Source organism: Cheilinus undulatus, linkage group 4 (assembly GCF_018320785.1).
Source record: "Cheilinus undulatus linkage group 4, ASM1832078v1, whole genome shotgun sequence".
In the NCBI taxonomy this organism is placed as follows: domain Eukaryota; kingdom Metazoa; phylum Chordata; class Actinopteri; order Labriformes; family Labridae; genus Cheilinus; species Cheilinus undulatus.
Window position 1 is genome coordinate 43,800,318 of NC_054868.1, and position 19,808 is coordinate 43,820,125.

A 19,808-nucleotide genomic window follows, 5' to 3' on the forward strand; every position below is an offset into this window, starting at 1 on the left:
TGGTATTGTGAAAACCATTTTGTAGTTTCTTAGCAGAAAAAATATCCTGATGTTTATCGTGTATCTCTATTCAGCTAAATAATATCAAGATATGATTTTTGGTGGATATCAACCAAACCTATGATAAATAAAACAGAAGGACCACCAAAACACATATCTATTTGCACTTAATACCTGTGAGTTCTCATTTACTCTGTGTCGTTCTACCTCCTCCCTCTTTCTTTTCTACACTCTCATTTTTCACAAGTTCCCCTGAGGGTCCGCTGAGCACTGGAGCTGTGGAGGATCCTTCCTGAAGACTTCCCTACACCAGAGCCATCATCCTAGATCACCGTTCTCATTTCCCAATCACTGTTCATAATATTCATATTCACACATGCTGTTTTTCCACTGCAGGAGTTTTCCCCAAGGACAAGGAACCTTTCGAAGAAGTCAGAACATTTCCAAAACAGGAAAGTGGTTAAATTAAATTTCATGGCCTAAAGAGTCCCTGCTCAGTGGGCGATACTGCTGGAAAGTACGGGAACTCTGTGGTGGGACTTGCAGAGCTCTAAGTATCTTTTGGTTTTAATACTAAAATAGCATTAATTTAATGTTTATTTATTGTCATACTACCAGTATAGGTGAGCTATATATGTTAAAACTGTAGACATAAACTATGTGAGCTAAACTTTTCCATTTGTCTTTTACCTTTTCTTGTTTATAATGATACAATCTGTTATTCAAAATATAGAAAACATGGAAAAGTGCCAAAGCTTTAAATAAACTACATCTATTTATGAGACAGGTGCAAAGAAGAGGCATTAATACATCAAAAATGGCAAGAAAACTCCAGAAACTGCATGAAAACACTCAACAGTTCACTACTGAAATTGCTTACAAATTTTCCTGACTTTAAATGACCCAATATTTGATGCATTCAACTTCTTTTTGCTAGTATGTTAGATTTTTACATGTATAGTACCAAAGTTTAAATTCCACTAATATCATGACATCCCTACTGTTGTATTTTCATCATAACTGATGTCTCACAGCATTTTTCTATCCACCGTTTGCCAGAATCTGCAGACTTAAACCAGAACGTTTCTTTTCATCCTCTGTGCTTCAACACATCAATGTTGATAAAGAAGAAAGCGGACGACAGATGGACTGACAGCAAAGTTAAGGCTCTATTAAATATTTATAATGAGGATGAAATCCAGCAGGAATTTAGAAACATGCCTGTCAATCACTAATAGAGCATCTCCGTTCTTGTATATCTGTATGACTAAATTGCATAATGTGATGGGACAACAAAAGGCTGAGGAAACCTTTGGGACTGAAAGTTTGATTGAACTGATTCCCTGACTGGAAAGGAAAGTGGATATAGACTCTCGGTTTCAAAAGCTTGACCAATATGGAGGAGTCTTACACTGGCATTGTCTCTGACTGATAGCAGAAGGGCAGCTCCATAGGTTGCCAATAGGAGTTAAATTGCACAGAAACAGGTGGAGGTCAGTTGATGTATTTTCTTTATAATCAATTTTCAAACAAGTAGGTGGTCTCCTGTGTTTCTGTTATTATAATTATTAACAAATAGTTTGTATTCACGTTTGTATTTCAGATACTTTTTTTTTTTTCATAGTTTCTAGGGGTTAGTTATAGGCTTAGGTACTATGAATAAGTGGCACTTTTAATCCCTATTTCACCTTAAAAATGCAGACGTGATTTAAATACTGATTCAACCTTTATACAGTCATGTGCATAAATTTCAGAGCTGAAGAGGGGCCAAAGGGCAGCCTGCGTCAAGCTTGACACGTGTACACACGTGTCTATCCACAACCAAGGTCAAGCTCAACGGCTTCTCTTCTGTCCAGGCCCTTTCAACCTTGGTGATACACCAAGAGACTACTGGTGGTACACTGCTAACCAGGGGTTTGTGGCAACCTTACTTCCCATCAGTCTATATCCCAGGCTGTGTTAACTCACCACATCCACCCCTTACTCTGCCCTAAAGGTGTGGACTTTTTTTTATTTCTCAGCAGATTATTTCCCATGCCCTTGGTCATATGAAAGGACATCCAGAGCACTACCTGGGTTGTGTCAATCCTCCCTTTCCTGCCAAACGTTGCCGTCAGGCAGGCTTACCCACCAGTACAGGCCGTACTCTAGCCTCAATTTTTGGCTGAAATGTGCCTTAAGGTTCTACACAGTACTGTGCCAGTAAAAAAAGCGGAGAAATACAAGGTCACTGCTGCAAGTTAATGCCAATGTCAGACAATGTATGATACATAAGGCTCCCTTGTTAGGTCATAACAGTGCATTTTAAGAAAATGGGGAGTGTATTGTTAAGTAAATAAACCTTGTGGGTTGCTACTTTGATGGAAAACACTCTTTAGATAATGACAGCAAGAGTCAGGATGAGTAGGGCAGAGAAACTGATGGGCTGTGAGTCCATCTCACACAAATCACTGTAGGCAGAAAGATCATCTGCTGTACTGTAGAGCGTAGATGTGTAAACTCCATATGGCGAGAAATTATGGTACTAGAAGAGCAACACAGCTGCACATGTTGTGGATTTTACTGAATGAAATGGAAAAAAACACACAGGAGGGTAGTTTTAAAAATTTTCCTTTTGGGGAAAAGATTCCAAAAAAGACTGTGGTCTATATACCAGGGCCACTTATACTCTGTATTTCATATTATAGGTTGTTTGCAATCATGTGATCCAGAATGTACACTGGTGGTCAGGTAGAGGGGGACAGCCATTAGGAATGACTAGGGATGGGGAAATTTTGAATTAACAGCTCTGAATGAATCTCTACGCTGCAATTATTATCTAAAAAATTCTACATACTGTATATTAAATACGATTCTCGCACTTTACAAAAAATGTGATTTTTACCTCAGTTTAACAGATTTACCTGGCATGGTGGCGATCAATATAACAATTTACTCAGTCCTGCAGACCTCCTAGTGTCTAGCAGCATTTAGCCAGATGAATGGAGGAGAGAGTCTTAAAAGTCTTGCATTAAGAGGCTAGCTGAGCTCCTTTAACATATAAAAATTGTCACAAGCAATTTTTAGTTGAAACAGGGATGTACTATCAACTGAAAAAACCTTGTGGGGTAAGCAACCAAGTAATGATGTGCAGTTCATGAACAAGCCTGTGCTACAAAACGGCTCTTTGTTGTTAGCTGCAGTAGCCAGCTACTGTTTGAGTGCCAGTTTCCTTTCCTCCATCCTTTGTTGTTATTAAATCCATGTTTAAAAAAGCCAGACTTTTACCAAATGAAGAGCTGTTAAGGAGCCAAACATCGATAACCTGAGCCAAATGATTGGGATTTCTAACAAAGACAGATTTACCGTCACTACGTATAAGGATGGAGATTAATGAGATGTACTCAGCTGAGGAAACAGGTAAGATCACAGTTTAATGAACTAAAACATGACAAAACTGTGCTGAACTAGAGCAGACAGCTTTGAGGTAATGGATCATAAATGAGCGGCTCGTCCAGGCTTTAGATGGAGGCCTTTTTAATTCACACCTGCTGCTATTTCTCTGACTTTTTTTTCTCAACTGGCTGTTTTGGCTGATTTCTCTCTGTAGAAATCAATTCTTGTCCCCCAAGAGGAGTTCTCCACTGCTGCGTGACGTCATCTACAAAGAACTGATACTCAAGCAGCCCAATCATCCTTGTATTTTTCAGCATGTGGCCCTCTGTGAAAAGTTTGGTCGCCCCTGTGTTAATTTCTCCCTGCACTTTGTTAGCAGTTAAACAGAGAATAAAAAGCAGTGCTGCTGTGATAACTTGACATTGTTTTACACTCCTGCCTCAAAGGAGAATAACTGCTGCGTGGTGTCTTTCTGTATGATAAGCTTTCAGACCGGACTTTCTGCTTCATATTTTATCTTCTCACAGATACCCAGCAGCAAAACAATGACACAAAAGCCACTCTGAAAAATTAAAAGCCCTGCGATAAGCCTTCAGCTAATAATAGGATGTTTTTATTTTGCGACACTGGTTGAACACTTTAGGGGGTTTGATGATGTTTGTAAATCATCCAGTGAACTGCTAAATAAAACAAGCTGTCTGCGGTGCTTCGGATCTGGAAACCAGGCTGGCAGTTGAAGAGACATCTTATATTTTTACAGTATCGTTGCTGCCTCTTACCTGAGGCAGCGCTTGCATGACTGTGTCCAGCAGAGCTCTCATTCCTGTAGCCATCTTCAACAGCTTCAGCACTGAAATATCGCAATGTGTCAGCTCTAATAAGCCACATGGCATCCTGTTAGTGCGTGTGATGTGTTTGTGGGAATACCTCTTGTTATTCTTAGGACTCTCATGATGCGTATGATGGTGGGGTTGATGGGCAGGGAGGCGTTCAGGTCTATTTCCTCCAGCGTGATTCCCATTATGGACAACAACACAATGGCTAGATCCAGCTGGTTCCATCTAAACACACAAAAAAATTCAGGTGTTTTTTGAGGATCAAAATGTTTGAGGGTGTCTTTAATTCATGTGAGAACCTGTATACCTCTCCTTGAAAAAGCGGCGCAGGCCAAAAGCGATGAGTTTGAGAATAGCCTCAATGACAAAAACCACGGTGAAGACGTAATTGCAGTACTTCAGAATCTCCTCGAGGTACTGCGGGACAAACACACAAAAGAGACTCACAGACTTCAAAAGGGCCCGCTGTGGCTGTACTGTACCGCCGCATCCCGCTTCATTACTATGGTTCTAGGGCAGGTGGTGGAAGGTGTTGCCATGGTTACCTGAGGCTGGTTGTAGTGCTCCATGCTCATGGTGAGGAGGTTTGTGAAGATGATGATGGTGATGAAGAGATCCATGTAGCTGCTGGTGCACACAGTGTGGATGGATCGACGCAGCGGGGAGTAGTCGGCGTAGTACGGCTTCTCCAGCGCCCCTGTGCCACACACAAACACGCACACGGGTTCATTAAAATGCTTCAGAGAGAAAAATGTGATACCAGCTATGAAGTCACCGATAGAGAGTGTGCCAAGTGGTGCACTGCTGCATGTGTGAGTGTACAGACTAAAAGTGCCACCTCAGGAATTCAGCCCTATCCATCACGCACGCACACACTTCATGGCACCTCAAGGTGTCTTTGGGCAGAAATCCTCGCTGTCTGCTGCCAGACAGTAAACTGACGGAGAGGAGAGCACTACTAGAGATTACAACGCAGAGAGGGAAGGACACACAGGAGAGGTGGAGAGTGAAGCTCAGTGGTGTGAAGAGTGTATCTGAGCATATGTGAGCAGAAATTATGCATGTATTCATACAGTATGTATGCAGAAAGTTTATCATGTGTGTAATGTTTCATATATACATATATTATAATATATGGGCCAGCTGTAGCTCAGGAGGCAGAGCGGATTGTCACATACAGGAATATCCTTTGGTGTGTGAATGAATTAAATGATTAGCCTTGCATGGCAGAGTCATTAGCGTGTGAATGGTTGAATGTTGACATATAATGTAAAGCTCTTTGAGAGGTCAGAGGCATAAAAAGGTCTTATATAACCCAGTAGCCTATTTAACCAAAGAATGTGGGCACCAATCTTTGTTTTCCTGTTTTTTTGTAAGGGTTACAATAAAGACACCCCCTTAGAGAAAGAATAATGCTCAAGCATACAGTAAGCATACAGTGATATAGCACTGCTGCAAGATAAATCACAGTTTTATCATTTTTAAACATTTGCAATAAACACATCACAAAGGTTGTTTTTATTAAAAGGATGTGTGTTACAGCTATGCTTCTACACCATTTTACGCCAAGCTAGCTATCAGCTACCCTCAGAGGAACTGGTGCGGCTACAGAAAATGCTTTTTGGATTAACTTTGCATTCAGGAGAAACATGTTGCAAGCAGCTATAGTTAAAGCAAATACAGATTTTAAATTCACAGCTTTCAGGGCAGCTTTGTAAGACAAAGGGAAGCTTAGTACTGTGGTAGATGCCATTAAACACTATGTGGTGCAATGGCACTGAGCATTTTTCAGGGTACATGCAGAAATTTGACATTAAATTTAACACCTTTAAGAGCTTTTTCAAGACATTGTCAGTCTATTTTAAGACTTGCTTGCATCTTTACTTTCTAACTAGTTACAAAATTCTGTGCATGTTTGTGCAGATAAAAATGTGACAACATAGCCAAGAAAATGCAGACAGAATTTGTGTTTATAGTATGCAAATGCATCTTTCTTTGAGATGATAGCAGTGCTCACAGATGCTGTGGTAGTATTATACTAGGCTAGTGGTGTCCAAAGTATGAGGTGGGCCTCCCCCTGGGGGGGCACCACAGGACTTCAGGGGAGTCGCAGATCCATCAACCAGAAAAAAAAAAAAAAGTGATTTACTTTGCTAACTTTTGCAAAGATGTACAAGCCAATGTACAAACATAAGGCTGTGTGAAACAACTTCCCGTGTTAGTTAAAATACATTTTAAAGTTATATTCTAGTCATGTTAACACTATATTTAATGTCAGAATAAGAAGCCTCAGCTGTGCTAGGGTACTGTTCCCTGCAGAGCGTCTAACAGCATTAGTTCACTATTTACTCCTCTCTGATTTTTCTTTCTCTGATGGCATCCTGAGAAAGTTTAACATGGGCTTTTCTCCCAATCAGTGAGTACATCCAACTGAATAACAGCTTTCTTTCATTCAAAAAGTAAATAAATAAACAAAACTGTGGTGGCAAGGTGGCAAATGAGAATGTCAGCTTCTTTATAGTGGAGAACAGCAGGAAGCCCATCGTGCCCAGCAGGGAGGGGCTCCATGAGTGTCTGATGTCATGTGAAAGCTATGGAAATAAGATTTTTTGCACCTTGTATCCTTATTACCTTATATTCATATATTTCTGTAGGCCTATTCTTTTATATTATATGTATTTGCACATCACTTTTTCATATCTCATAGGCTTAAATATAAGAATAGACTAGGTTTGACTAGTGATTGTATGATGCAAATGTTTTCCTGTATTAAAGCCTGCATAAACTCACTGCATATTTGAAATAATTCCCTACAAAGTTTCATATCACAGAAAGCAAAATAAAGGAGCTTGGTCAGTTTCTCTTGATCCCCAATTCTTGCAGCCATGTCAATATGTCCTAGAGCAATAAACTTAACTCCACATTTCTCCCATACTGTGCATGGTGTATGTTGGTGTGTATGGATGCATATGAATGGGATCAGTTAAAACTGATGGCCACTCGACATACAGTAGCAGCCTCCCCCATCAGTGTGTGAATGCAGTGTAAATGATTAAATGTGACTATTTATATTACAATGTCAGTTTTCTAGTATCATTCAGCCCTACATTGCAATAGTTTATGTAAGATTTTTCCTAATTAAACTTAATAGTGGAAGCAATGGCAGCAAAGATCAAAAGTAAATTTCCTGGTTGTTGAAAGACTTGTCTAGCCTGCTCAGAGCCTTGATTTTTACTCAATCTGCCACCTTTGGGATGAACTTAACGCTGAGAATCAGTGCCACATCTTACTAATCCTGGATGCCCACTAAATGGAACTACATCAAACACCAGTTCCACCACAGCACTGTCACGCTTCCACCATCTTTCCAATGTATTCTGGAGGCATTTCAGAGGTGGATGTTTTTTTAACGGTTTGTTTTTTAGCAGCAGAATTTTGAATTGTGTTTAAAGCAATCTTAATCATATTTTATGTGATTAATTACCACAATTTGCAGTTGAACAGAAGATCAATGTGTTTAGAGACTTAATGCTTTTACTTAAATTATTTATAACACCAAGCACAACATATCATCTTGTCTTGATTTATTATCTCTGGTATAATAAAAAGAGGAATATTCTGTTTGTTTTAATACATTTGCTCTATTGTTTAATGCATAAATATTAAATTATTTGCAATGGTTTATGTTTCTGCAGGCACTGTACTTAGAAAAGTTACTAAAACCATGATTTTAAAAAATAATGATACAATTAATGTATGTTTGTGAGAGAATTTTATATCAAAGAAATAAGAAGTACTCCAGCAAAAATAGACTTGATTTGAAAGATTGAAGAGATGCTACATAAGACTGGCAAATCTGTGTTAGCAAAAACTGACCCTAAAATTGATGTCGTTATTGCTCAATGGCAGCAAATACCCACAGCCAGGTCACTAAATCTTCTGTGAAAAAAAAAGTGTGAAGGCTGTATTAGGAGTAGATTTGCAATCATGTTCTTAGGATGAAAATTCTTGTAATGTAGGGTTAGGTCAGAGGGGAACCATCTCAAAAGATAGTGTAGTTCCTCCACTCAAATTTTATTGTAGAGGATTCTAACCAATCACATGTCTCCTTTTAGTGAATGAGCTTTGTTATTTTTGAGATTGGGACAATTTCTAAGTAGGGTGCATGAATCAAAAGCTTGCTTAAAGTTCATCAAATTAGCAGGCTAGCTCTGCAAGCTGTAACTGTTATGGAGGAGGGCAATGTACAGAATCTATTTCAATAAATCTATAGCTATATTCTGGATTAACTTTAAATGAAAAGTTGGAGTTAATCTGCAAATGATGAGGAATTTGTGAGCTGAATTTGGAGGTCTTGCCCTTTTCAAACACTTTGTATGTGAAGTTTCCCAGTTAAATATGAAATATATCCATGCAATGGAGATGTGAAACAGTCTATCTGGTGTGTAAGGTTAATGATAGATGTTATTTTTAAGTAATGTGATTATCAAACATCAGGCAAATTGAAATCTATGAGGCCACTTAGCAAATGTATTTCATTCTGCTGCTGCACTATTTTATAAACATTTATCTGGAAAACTATCATTATGCAAAGCTGCTGCTTGGTCAGTAAATTGACTTAATCAGAGATCAGTATGCACTGAAAATCTGCCTAATGACTGTTTTGTTAACAACAGATCTTATCACATATTTAATAACTCGCCGTTGTGCCAATCTAATGATATAATTGATGAACAATACTGCTGATTAGTAGTGGTGAGTTCCTGACAGACATGGTCACTGTCCACCTCTAGTGGTGCTGAAATGTCTGTCTCTTTCTTGGCTCTGTGTTGTGTGTCGTGATTTGTAGCTGAACATGAGATGCTGTAGGTCTTGTGCGTTAGGGATGAGTGGAGAGCTGTCACTTGTTTACACCCCAGTCTATCGTAAGCTTATTCTAATTAAAAGCATGTGTAGTTTGTGTGATGATGTGTGTGAGAGGAAGATTTAAATAGCTTTCAGCACTGTCTCTGTCTTCTTATTGCATTGCTAGGGCTGGACTTGTATAAGCCGAACATAAATATTACTTAGTAGGTTTCAGAGCTATGATTGTACTTCTTCAGAACTGTGTGAGGTCCATATATGTTTTTTGCCATGTACTCTTCATGCTTTACACTCCCTCTCTCCCTTCCCCCCCGTTTTCTCACTTCTTCTCCTTTTCTCCAGCCGCCTCTGCCGTTTCTCCTCCCTCAGCCGCGCCTCCTCCTCCTCCTGCTGCTGCCGACACTTGTGAAAGTTCTCCACCACCACGCCCACGAACATGTTGAGCACAAAGAAGCTGACGATGAGCAGGAAAGAGATGAAAAACAGCAGCATCCAGGGGTTGTTGTTTCTTATTGGCTGCAGAGGGAGAATTAAGAGGAGGAAGAGAAGAAGGAGAGGTAGCACGGGGACAAAATGTTTAAAAAAAGGAGGACCAAAGAGAGACGACAGGGGGCGAGGAGGGGGGAGAGGAAGAACAGCATAAACAAGAAGACAATGTAAATCCTGAGTCAGCAGTGAAGCAGCAAGCACTGTCAACTCACATCTATTTATCTGTCTGCCTTTTTCTTTTGCTACATCTCTCTCTTCTCCTCTGAAATATTCCCCCTTTCTGCTTTAAAAAAATAACTTAAATTGTGCTTGAAACTGACAAAAAACAGGAACAAAAGGTTGTGAAATACAATAAACACTGCCTCAACAATCTTTCTTGTTCATTTTTCATTTCCCATAACCCCTCTCAAAGTCTGCATTCACCTGCTGGTCTACCCCGACAGCATCCAGGCCGTCATACATGATGCTGACCCAGCCGTCTTTACATGACAGCACAAAGAGTGACATCAGCGCCTGGGAGAGGGAGAAACAGAAACATTAATCAGTGTCAGGCTGTCAATCATTTTGTCAGAACATGTGTCAGAGCACTCCTGTATGCGTCTGAGAGTCTGTGTGTGTGTGGCAAACCTGTCCCAGGTTGTCAAAGTTGTATTTCCGTCGAGTCCAGCGGTATCCTGCCTCCAGGCACTGCGTTTTGTTGGTGATGTTGCTTACATCGAGCCCTTCGCAGTAGAAGAACTTCCCTTTAAACAGCTGCATACGCAAAGACAGACAGACATCCACACAAACACAAACTGTAACCTCGAGGTACACAAAGCTTCATGGAACGAGGAAAGATGGATGTTTTGGTGTACAGTAAGATTACACCGCTGTCGCCTGCGGGCTTACTGTATGTAAAAGCTGGGATATCTGAGTACCATCTGCTGCAGTCTGCTTCACTCATTACGACACTCTGGTATGGAGATTTCCCATTTAAAGATTAACGAGTGCGAGTGTTAAGTTAAGAAGGATGTCGCTAACTAACTACAGCTTTTATATCAAGCATCAGTTCATCTGCATTTATTGATTTGCTATAATTTAAGGCTTTGTTGAGGAGTTTGAAAATCATAATGAAAAAGACAGAAATGAATACTGATGCTTCTATAGACCTTTTAGTGCAGTCCAGCACCGCTGCATGGACGACATAAAGTGTATATTACTCTCTGGATGCCACACACAGATGACAAAATTATATTATTTTACTTTGCACACAGAAAAAAAAATAATTTCACAAAAAAACAAAAAACTACCAGGGTCTAAATTATTACCCCTCCTAATGCTGATAGTCTTTTGTGTTCCTATAAACACAGTACTTTATTGCAACAAAGTATCCTCAATACTTTTACAATATCAAGCAAGCAACACCGGAGATATTTACTGTAAACATGTAAACATTTAGGCAGAAAAAAATCAGTTGTGCTTTTTTCCATCAGTCCCAGTAACTTCCACAGGGAAATCTGCTCAAATCTGTAAAGAGTTATCTTTACATTGATGCCAAGCTTATTCATGTAGTCTTTGTAGTTGCAGAGAAATACTCAGTTGTATTTGGTTATGTCGTTTTCAAGCTGGAACACTGAAAAGGGCCTAGGGATGAATTAAACAAGTCTCAGACTAGTCTCCTGAGGAATCCCAGCCCATTCTTCTTTGGCCAATCTCTCAGGCTTCTCCAGACTTCTAGCATGGACCTTTTATCTTCAGTTCACCCCACAGATTTCAGTGGGATTCAAGTCAGGGCTTTGAGCAGGCGGGTCAATAATTTTTACTTTGGTCTTCATGAGGCAGTTCTTCACCAGGAGCCACATATGTTTTTGGCTGTTGTCACGTTGGAAGACAAAGCAATGACCCAGACCCAGTTTGCTACGGCTGACTGCTTCAGGTTTTCTTTCAAAATAGTCACATATCCTTCTTTCTTCATAAATCCTTCCACCTTTAGGAGATTCAAAATTCCAGACATACTGAAGCATCCCCACAGCATAATACTACTGCCGCTGTGTTTCACTGCAGGGACGGTGTTCTTTGGGTGATATGCCTCTCCCTTCTTCCTCCAGACATAAGCAACATCTCTACGACCAAAGAGCTCTTATCTGACCAAAGGACAGATGACAGCTCTGTCAGGCTTGTGCTGTACTGTGGCTCTCTTTGGATTTCTTGATGATACTTCTAGCTCCAGTTCTTGACACTTCGAAACACTATGATAACTACAGTATGTTTATTTCTTTTCTTAGAACATCATTGCAAATCAGTGGTTTTTGTGCTATGGCTCACAAAAAGGTCTGTTCTAAAGGGGGCTAATAACCCTGGTAGTTTTTGTTTTGCATGAAAAAAATGTGTTTCTGTGTGCAAAGTGAAATAACATTAGCATCCCTGATAAAATTTCTAATAATTTTGTCCTTGTCTGTATTCCCGCATCAATCTGTGTAGTGCACATTTTGCACACAGAAAGTTCAGAAAGCTTGAAATGACAGTTTTAAATCCCTATTAATCATTTAAAATAGAATTCTACACAGCAACATCTCATTTTGCATCTGAACCACGAAACGTGAACTTTACTATTACGGTATAAAATGTGACCTGGTTCACTGGTGATTTTCAACCAAATGGGATGCTAAAACAAGAAGCCCTCCTGAATGCTTCTTTGTTTTACAAGCATATTTTGACATTTAAATAAAACAGCAGATAGGGGTATTCTCCTGGACAGCCACGTAGGTGACAAGGCTTTTGCATAAAAATTGCCTGTGTACATTTTCTTACTTTAATTTCCCCCAAATATACCTAATCACTAAACTGCATAGTAGCCTTCCACTGTGGTGAGTGACAACATAATATTAATGTACCTGCTGAAGGTCTAGATGACCTGCAAAAACAAGCGACTCCATGAGTGAGAAGACTGATTAGTTCCAGTTATTTTATATGCCTGTCAGCCTTCCCCTGGGGTAAGAGTCAGACAAGGCAATTAAAAAACCTTGGCAATACAGCCTTTTAAAACATTGTTCCATATCAAAGATTTATTGCAAATTCCACATCAGACATTGAGAGAAAGAAGCATGAGAAGGATTTTTGTCAGAAGGCACCACTGACATGCACACGATCAAAACAGCAAAGAGATAAATCTTTCTGTGTTGGGGCGTTACAGAAACACCGTCCCTGATAGCTTGTGTGGCATGGCTGTCAAACCATAGAGGGGGCCGGTGTTCCTGTTCTCACAGCCAGCGGCTGATGAAAAGAGAGGGGGGTCACTGATTGGCTGAGGCAGACAGGTGTGTGAGAGGACTGCAGCAAGACAGGGGGTTTGTTCAAATAGTCCTTCTTGGTCATTTCACTGGGTGAAATGACCTGGAAGTATTTAAGTGTCAGCTATGAATAGAGCTGCTTGAATTCTCTAAAAGATAAGGAAAATAGCTTCACTGCTTCCTTTAGTATCTCCAGCTATACTGCACCATCCTTTAAGAAAGGAGAGAAGGACAAACGGCCCAAAATTCACTGCATCAACTTCATTTAAAGTGGCGCACGTATCAACTGTAGTAGATTTAAATGTTACCTTGCTGATTTAAACAACCATTTTCATCCAGTGAACTTTTGATTCAAGTGAATAAATATGAAAGGAGAGGAGAGTGAGCAGAGGAATAATCTAGATGTGACAACAATGCCATCACATATAACTCACAGCTCATTCCTTTTATCTTATCTTAACCTCCAATAAATTAATCAATCGATAATTCCTATTGCATGCGAGTCACTGTTTTGAGAATAAAACAGGATAATTTTATAAGACAAGTACAGTAAAAATAGAAATGAAAATTATTTATCAGATAATATTTCTTATCAAGTAGGCTAAATTTAAATGAGGTGATATTAAACCCTCCAGATGTTGTCAGATCTTCTGTCATACTGTCACAGTGGTTTAAAGGTGCCTCATCCTGAGGGGACATTCATAAAAATGTGAGTGAGCTCACATATATCACAGAGGTTTTCATGTTTCATTTGCCACATTAAACAGCACAGAGAATTCACTGAGTAAACGTGCATTTTGTAGGAAAGAATATAAACTTAGCACAAGTGTTTGGTAGATTATTTCTTTGTTGTAACAATGCGTCCTGGCAATAAATGCTATACTGTTGGAAAGCCTGTTTATTTCTCTTTTAAATGGTGCACGATTTGTAAGGAACATGCATTTGTGGGATGAGCAGCAGAGCTGAGTATGTGGGTTGGGCCCATGAAAAATTTGCCAAGTCCTCTCTGCCAATGCCAAACAGCTTATTCTGCCATTGACTCTTGTTTGGTGTTGTTTGGTGGATTGGGTGATTGAAGTCTGAAGAAACAAGACGTAAACAATTTATTCATTTAACAACCAGGAGCCCCAGTAGTGTGTGGAAAAACCATACACAGCCACAGCAGCCTGGCACCTCCTGTGGGATGGCATCCCATTCTTCAACCAGCTTTTGTCACAGGTCAGCCAGTGTGGTTGTGTGGGTCACTCTGGCATTAGACAGCAAATCCAAGCTGATCCCACAGCACGACTTTTACTGCAAATCTGCAGAAGAAAGCCTACAGTTCCTAAGTTCTGAGGAGATGAGGAAACTGTCTTCTATGAGCTTCGTCTTCCTGGGATGCCCACTTTGCGGCCTGTCTGTGAAATCTCCCGTTATATTGGCCTTCAGTTTGGAGATGGTATTAGGGTTCAGTCCAAATAATGTTGCAGCTAGGTTTTGCAGAACACCTGCGTAAAATTGCCCTATTACACAGGCTCTATCCAGATCAGTCAGATGTGGAATGCCAATTCTTGGAGCAGAGACCTACCACCCACTGTAGCAGGGCCCATGCTCACAGGTACCCTGGGGGTACCAGAAGCTCAAAACACGACTTGATAGCAAAAGCAAAATAAGTTCTTTGGCTTTTTTGGCAAATTTTTCATAGGTGCAACCAAGATTTTCAGCTCTGCTGCTCATCCCACAAATGCATGATCCTTACAAATGTGGCACCATTTAAAAGGGAACTAAACAAGCTTTCCAACAGTATAAGACTTACTGCCTAGAAACATTGTTACAACAAAGAGATAATCAACCACAGTTTACTTACTTTTTGTTTGATATTTTTCACTCTTTGCTTAATTTTTGCACAACAAACCTGGGTCACATTTGTAACATCTGCCTGGTATAAGAGCAGTCAGATTCTCTTATCACCAAGTCTCTTTTCCTATCCTCTCACTTAAACCTTTCCTTGATCCTTTGATATTTTCACAGGACAGGAAAAGACTTAGGGAGTAAATTCTTGGACTTTTTCAATGGGCTTTGGGAATAACCTCATGACTGAAAGACTGCCTTTGCATTTACTTTCTTTTACTAAGTTCATTTAAATTTTTCTTGCGTTGTCAAAGAAAAAAAAAAAAGTCATCCAACGACACTCTGAGAAGGACAAAAGCAGAATGAGCTGGTCATGGTCACATCACATTGCTGCCCTGGAGAGAGGCTGTAGCATGTAAGGTCCGCCTCCCTTTGCCTTGATATTGGCAGCCACATGCTAGTATGACTGAGCAGCAGACACCAGCAGATCCTGGACAAGAGTGACTGTTTCCCGGGTCGTGCTTGCAATGACAAGGGCGCCAAAATGACACAAAAGTTCTAAGCGGGTCTTTAAAGTATATTAACATCTTTATAAAATAGCGAGAGAAGGAAAGATTACAACATGCACTACTGGCTCTAAGTTCAAATTCTCAATGAAGCAAATATGATAAAGGGAGTTGGACTAATTCACAACCTTAGATTTTGGGACCCCTCACACTGCTGGGATCTGCATGTTCTGAACAGTTCAAACAAAAAGCAAATTTACTTGAGAAAAAACTTTTACATGTTTCAAGGTTAGAAAAACTGAAACAATTCAGTAATTGACAGGATAAAATCATTAAAATGCATATTTTTCTGCTTTTCTTCCACCTTTTAACAGATTTATTATTTTGCATGCACCATTTTACAACACTTATTGGTGCATCTCACAATTGGGCCTTGTTATCTTTTCGTTTTAATTTCAAGAACATCATTTATCAGTTGTTTCTGAATATAAATGAACTGAAAAAATATCTAAAATGAGTACATTTGATTAATCCGCCGATAGAAAAATAAATTAGAATTTAATTAGAAAATACATTCTCAGCACAATCCCTCTCTAGTTAAACTGTTGTTTTTTTTTAATTACTTTCAGGGATTTCTGCCGCATAATCAGCAGCTCATTTGCATTTTCTCCCAATTTTTCCCCTTCACTTTTTATTACCTGAAGCACTTTCTGAGATATGCCTCGCTTATTTTAAAGCCCGCTGAACAGTGTCTTCGTGTAGCTGGAAAAACAACAAGCTTTGGATGTTTGGGCACATAATCCTGGGTGAAAAAAAAGTATTTTCCCATGCAAAATAATAATGCTTATCTTCAAACAACAGAGGATGAACCGGGACTTTACAGTATAAATGTTTACCTGAACTCCCAGAATTCCAAACACGATGAAAAAAGCGCAGCAGATGAGGACGATGTTCCCGATAGGTCTTAGAGATGTGATCAGGGTTTCCACCACCAGTTTTAGACCGGGGGCTCGACTTATCACCCTGGAATATACACAAAACCCACAAAATTACACACACGCTACACACTGGGATTGAGAGGAAAAAAGGAGAGATTTGGCAGTATGCTGTCACCCTGACTCATTTGATACAGTTATTTAAATGCCGGTGCCAAATATCAATATTTTAATTAATATAAAATATGGCGCTCTGAACAGATTTCCCTGCCAATTTGACTCAGTGTGTCACCTCTCCATGACTTCCCATGGTGGCACTTATGACATTGATGAAAACAACATAGCGAGATTATTGTTAAAGGATGACAGGAGGTAAACTGACACCAAACTGCACTGAATAAATAAATATATCCTGCACTTCAGCTTTTCAGAAGTATTTTATTTTCTTAACTTAATGGGAGATCATGATGACTGTCTTTCAATCATAGACACCCTTAGCAACTAATTTCCTTGTCATTCAAATTCTCACTAGGGGAAAATTCTGAAGAAAAAAAAACACTCGGAAAACAGTCAAAATTAAGCAGAATTTGTTTTAGTTGAGGCGAATTATATGTGCAATTAATGTTGTGATTATATGTGTCACAACTGAAGGGGATCACAGCACCATGGGGGTAAACAATCTAGATTTAGTTGATATCAGCCTATTGATACTAATGTTAGCAATGCTTGTGCCACTAGACTTCAGTGCTCATTGCAGTTGTCTGCGATGGTGACACATAGCCCCAGTACATACACCTGGTCAACCTGACACAGCCTGCATGCAACTTTATCTGTATTTTCTAGATCAAAACGCTTAAAAAATTTTGTTGCTTCAGGGAGAAGCTATTGTGGCTGTTCATCCAAGTAGTACAGCAAGGAGAGAAGACCTGTTACCAGAACTACAGGTCCGGTTAGTTGGAGGTGGCTGCGTTACAGCTTAGGCACAATATTTAACCATCATCAAGGTTCAATAGATGGTTTGTTCAACCTCAGACTTGTTCTGTTCCTGACTAATATGGGTGTATGGTGGGCTAGTAGGGCACATTATATGCAAAATACACCTTTACAGGCTTTTCTGACAAAAATATGTGCCCCTGGCCTGTCCACAATCCCCCCGAGAATCAGATTTCCTGATTGGGGCGGAGTCAGGGGGCGGAGTCAGACAGTTCATTAACATTTAAGGCCACAGGCTCAGAAACAAACTTCACAGGCATGTTTAGGGACCTCTGAGAACAAAAACTTGTTTTAAAAGGGGAAAATATGTGACCTTTAATGAGGCTGAGTAAACAGTCTGCATTCGTCCTTCATGAAAACATTCTAATGTAGCAACCAGATTTACATAGGCTACCTAGAAAACTGAGCTAAAATGCTAATGTAACTATGTAGTTAAAGCTATGCTCACAAAGCAGCTATGCAAGCTATGTATCTATGTTATCTACTTAGCCAAGTAAGATTTGGCTACGTTTGCTAAGTCTCTTATTACAGAAGCTAACTTAGCTATAGATAACTGAACTGCGCGGTTATCGTAGTTACGTAGCCAACGTAGCTGAAGCTAAGCCCACGAAGCAGCTATGCAAGCTATGTATCTACGTTATCTACGTAGCCAAGTTAGCATTAGCTACGCTTGCTAAATCTCATGTTACTAAAGATAACTTAGCTATGGATCACAGAGCTATGCAGTTAATGTAGCAACATAGCTGATGTTGCTGAAGTTAAGCCCACAAAGCAATTATACAAGCTACAGTGCTTAACAAATTTATTAGACCACCTGTCTTATTTGTCTCAAAGACCATCCAGCATCATGAAGTGCTTTAATGCAGACTCTTTCATTTTCAGTGAGCTCTCCAAGTTTTACCATTTTGAACAGGAAGGAGGGATTTCAAACTGAATTCACCCAAATTTGAGCCGGCTCACTGGGCTTCTCTGAGAAGTCAGAAATTAATCAAGCATAACATTCAACCACTAAAACTCATTTTTTCTGTTCAGAAATGCAAGGAATTAACTGACATATTAGTCAAGAAACAATAATGTGCTTTACTATTTTTTTTTTCAGTTTTTTTGTAAATCAGTAAATTTGAAAATTCATGGATAACAATAATAATTATATTTTAGCGATAAAAAGATCATTTGGGTCAAAGAGCTTCTACATATTGGTGTATTAACCATTGCAGAAACATAAAACATGATTTTGGTAATTACCAGTGCTGTTAATTTAGGGCAGCTGTGGCATAAACTTTACTTTGCTTAGGTTTAGGGTGGACTAATAAATTTGTTAAGCACTGTATGTAGATCCATATAGCCACATTAGCTGTAGCTACATTTCTTAAACTGCAAGTTTCTAAAACTAACTTAGCTACATTGGTTTATGTTGTAACATTAATTACGTAGCATATGTTAGCTTTAGCTAAAGTTTACGGAGCTAAAGCGAGCCACCATTTGTGTAAATACTTCTTAAACAGGTTTATAAATAAAACTGGATTAGACCTCTGACCTTTTTAACCATAATGCATCGTTATTAAATGTTGCTTAGTCTGTAATATTTGAAAAGTTTTTTTTATGAATGTAATTGCCAGACTTTGTTTATGAACAAAGTTGAATTTAAAAAAAATCTAAAATGGGAAACATGTTTTACAGGCAAATTACAGCACTTCCTTTCAGAGTTGTGCGGTATTTCAGATGAACAGTCTGTGAAAGTCTCCAGCCTCTCAGTCATCTAGTATCATTTAGAATTGTAAATGACTTATCATACTGTATAGTAACATACTTGCATTGTCTAGTATCATATTGTATCGTATTGTATCATATTGCGTGTATCTTGTCATATCAGAGGTTACCCTGCACCTCCGTGTTTAGAGTAGATTAAGGTCTCATAGGATCTAGTGGATTCAATTACCCCCTGCTGAAGTGATGAAGACCAGGATTTCAATTTGTATTTTATCAACATTATTTCATATCATATTATATTGTATTAACTACATCACACCATATTGTATCATATTGCATCTGACTGAATTGCACTATCTAGAGTATTATATTGTTTTGTACTAATTCCTGTATTGTATTGTATCATGAGTTACCCTACAACCTCCATCCCTGCACACATGATCAAATTACTATTGTAAGCACAACAGAAAACCTCCAATGCTCCTACCTGAGTGGCCTCAGTGTGCGGAGTAGACGAAGCACTCGTAGGATACCAAGGATTCGATTACCGCCTGCTGATGCGATGGAGACCAGGATGTCCACGAGGGACACAAACACCAAAACTCCATCTAGAACGTTCCAGCTGCTCTGCAGGTACACACCCTTTCCAAAGTACAGACCCATCGCCACCACCTTGATACACACACAAAAAGAAACCCAGAGCTCCAGCTGAATTACCAAAATAATATGAGGTGTAAAATGAGACTAAAAGCAATTCTGCTCCCCAACCAGGAGGAAAATTGGCCATTTATAAGTAAGGAGAGAAAATGACTTTGGAGTGAAACGTGTCTTGTTATGGTTACCTTGATCATCATTTCACCCACGAAGATCACAGTGAAGATGTAATTGGACACACTGAGGAACACGCGCTCCTGTTAAACACACAACCACATCCGTCAATTTAAGGGCTTCGTGTCACAGCGGCTTCAGCTTTGATTTTGAACTCAAACTCACAGCAACGTG

At 39.4% G+C, this 19,808-nt stretch overlaps 1 protein-coding gene across 1 annotated transcript in view; it reads right to left on the reverse strand.

Annotated features, from left to right (window-relative positions):
* LOC121508361 (voltage-dependent T-type calcium channel subunit alpha-1H-like) overlaps positions 1-19,808 on the reverse strand; it is a 111,162-nt gene that overhangs the window by 17,431 nt on the left and 73,923 nt on the right. Inside the window, exons 20-29 of the mRNA XM_041785157.1 lie at positions 19,649-19,717; positions 19,294-19,478; positions 16,065-16,191; positions 10,191-10,316; positions 9,987-10,076; positions 9,398-9,590; positions 4,757-4,908; positions 4,519-4,628; positions 4,303-4,436; positions 4,155-4,225 (exon numbers count right to left, since the gene is read on the reverse strand). Coding sequence (XP_041641091.1) covers positions 4,155-4,225; positions 4,303-4,436; positions 4,519-4,628; positions 4,757-4,908; positions 9,398-9,590; positions 9,987-10,076; positions 10,191-10,316; positions 16,065-16,191; positions 19,294-19,478; positions 19,649-19,717 — 1,257 coding nt within the window. The remainder of the gene's footprint in view (positions 1-4,154; positions 4,226-4,302; positions 4,437-4,518; positions 4,629-4,756; positions 4,909-9,397; positions 9,591-9,986; positions 10,077-10,190; positions 10,317-16,064; positions 16,192-19,293; positions 19,479-19,648; positions 19,718-19,808) is intronic.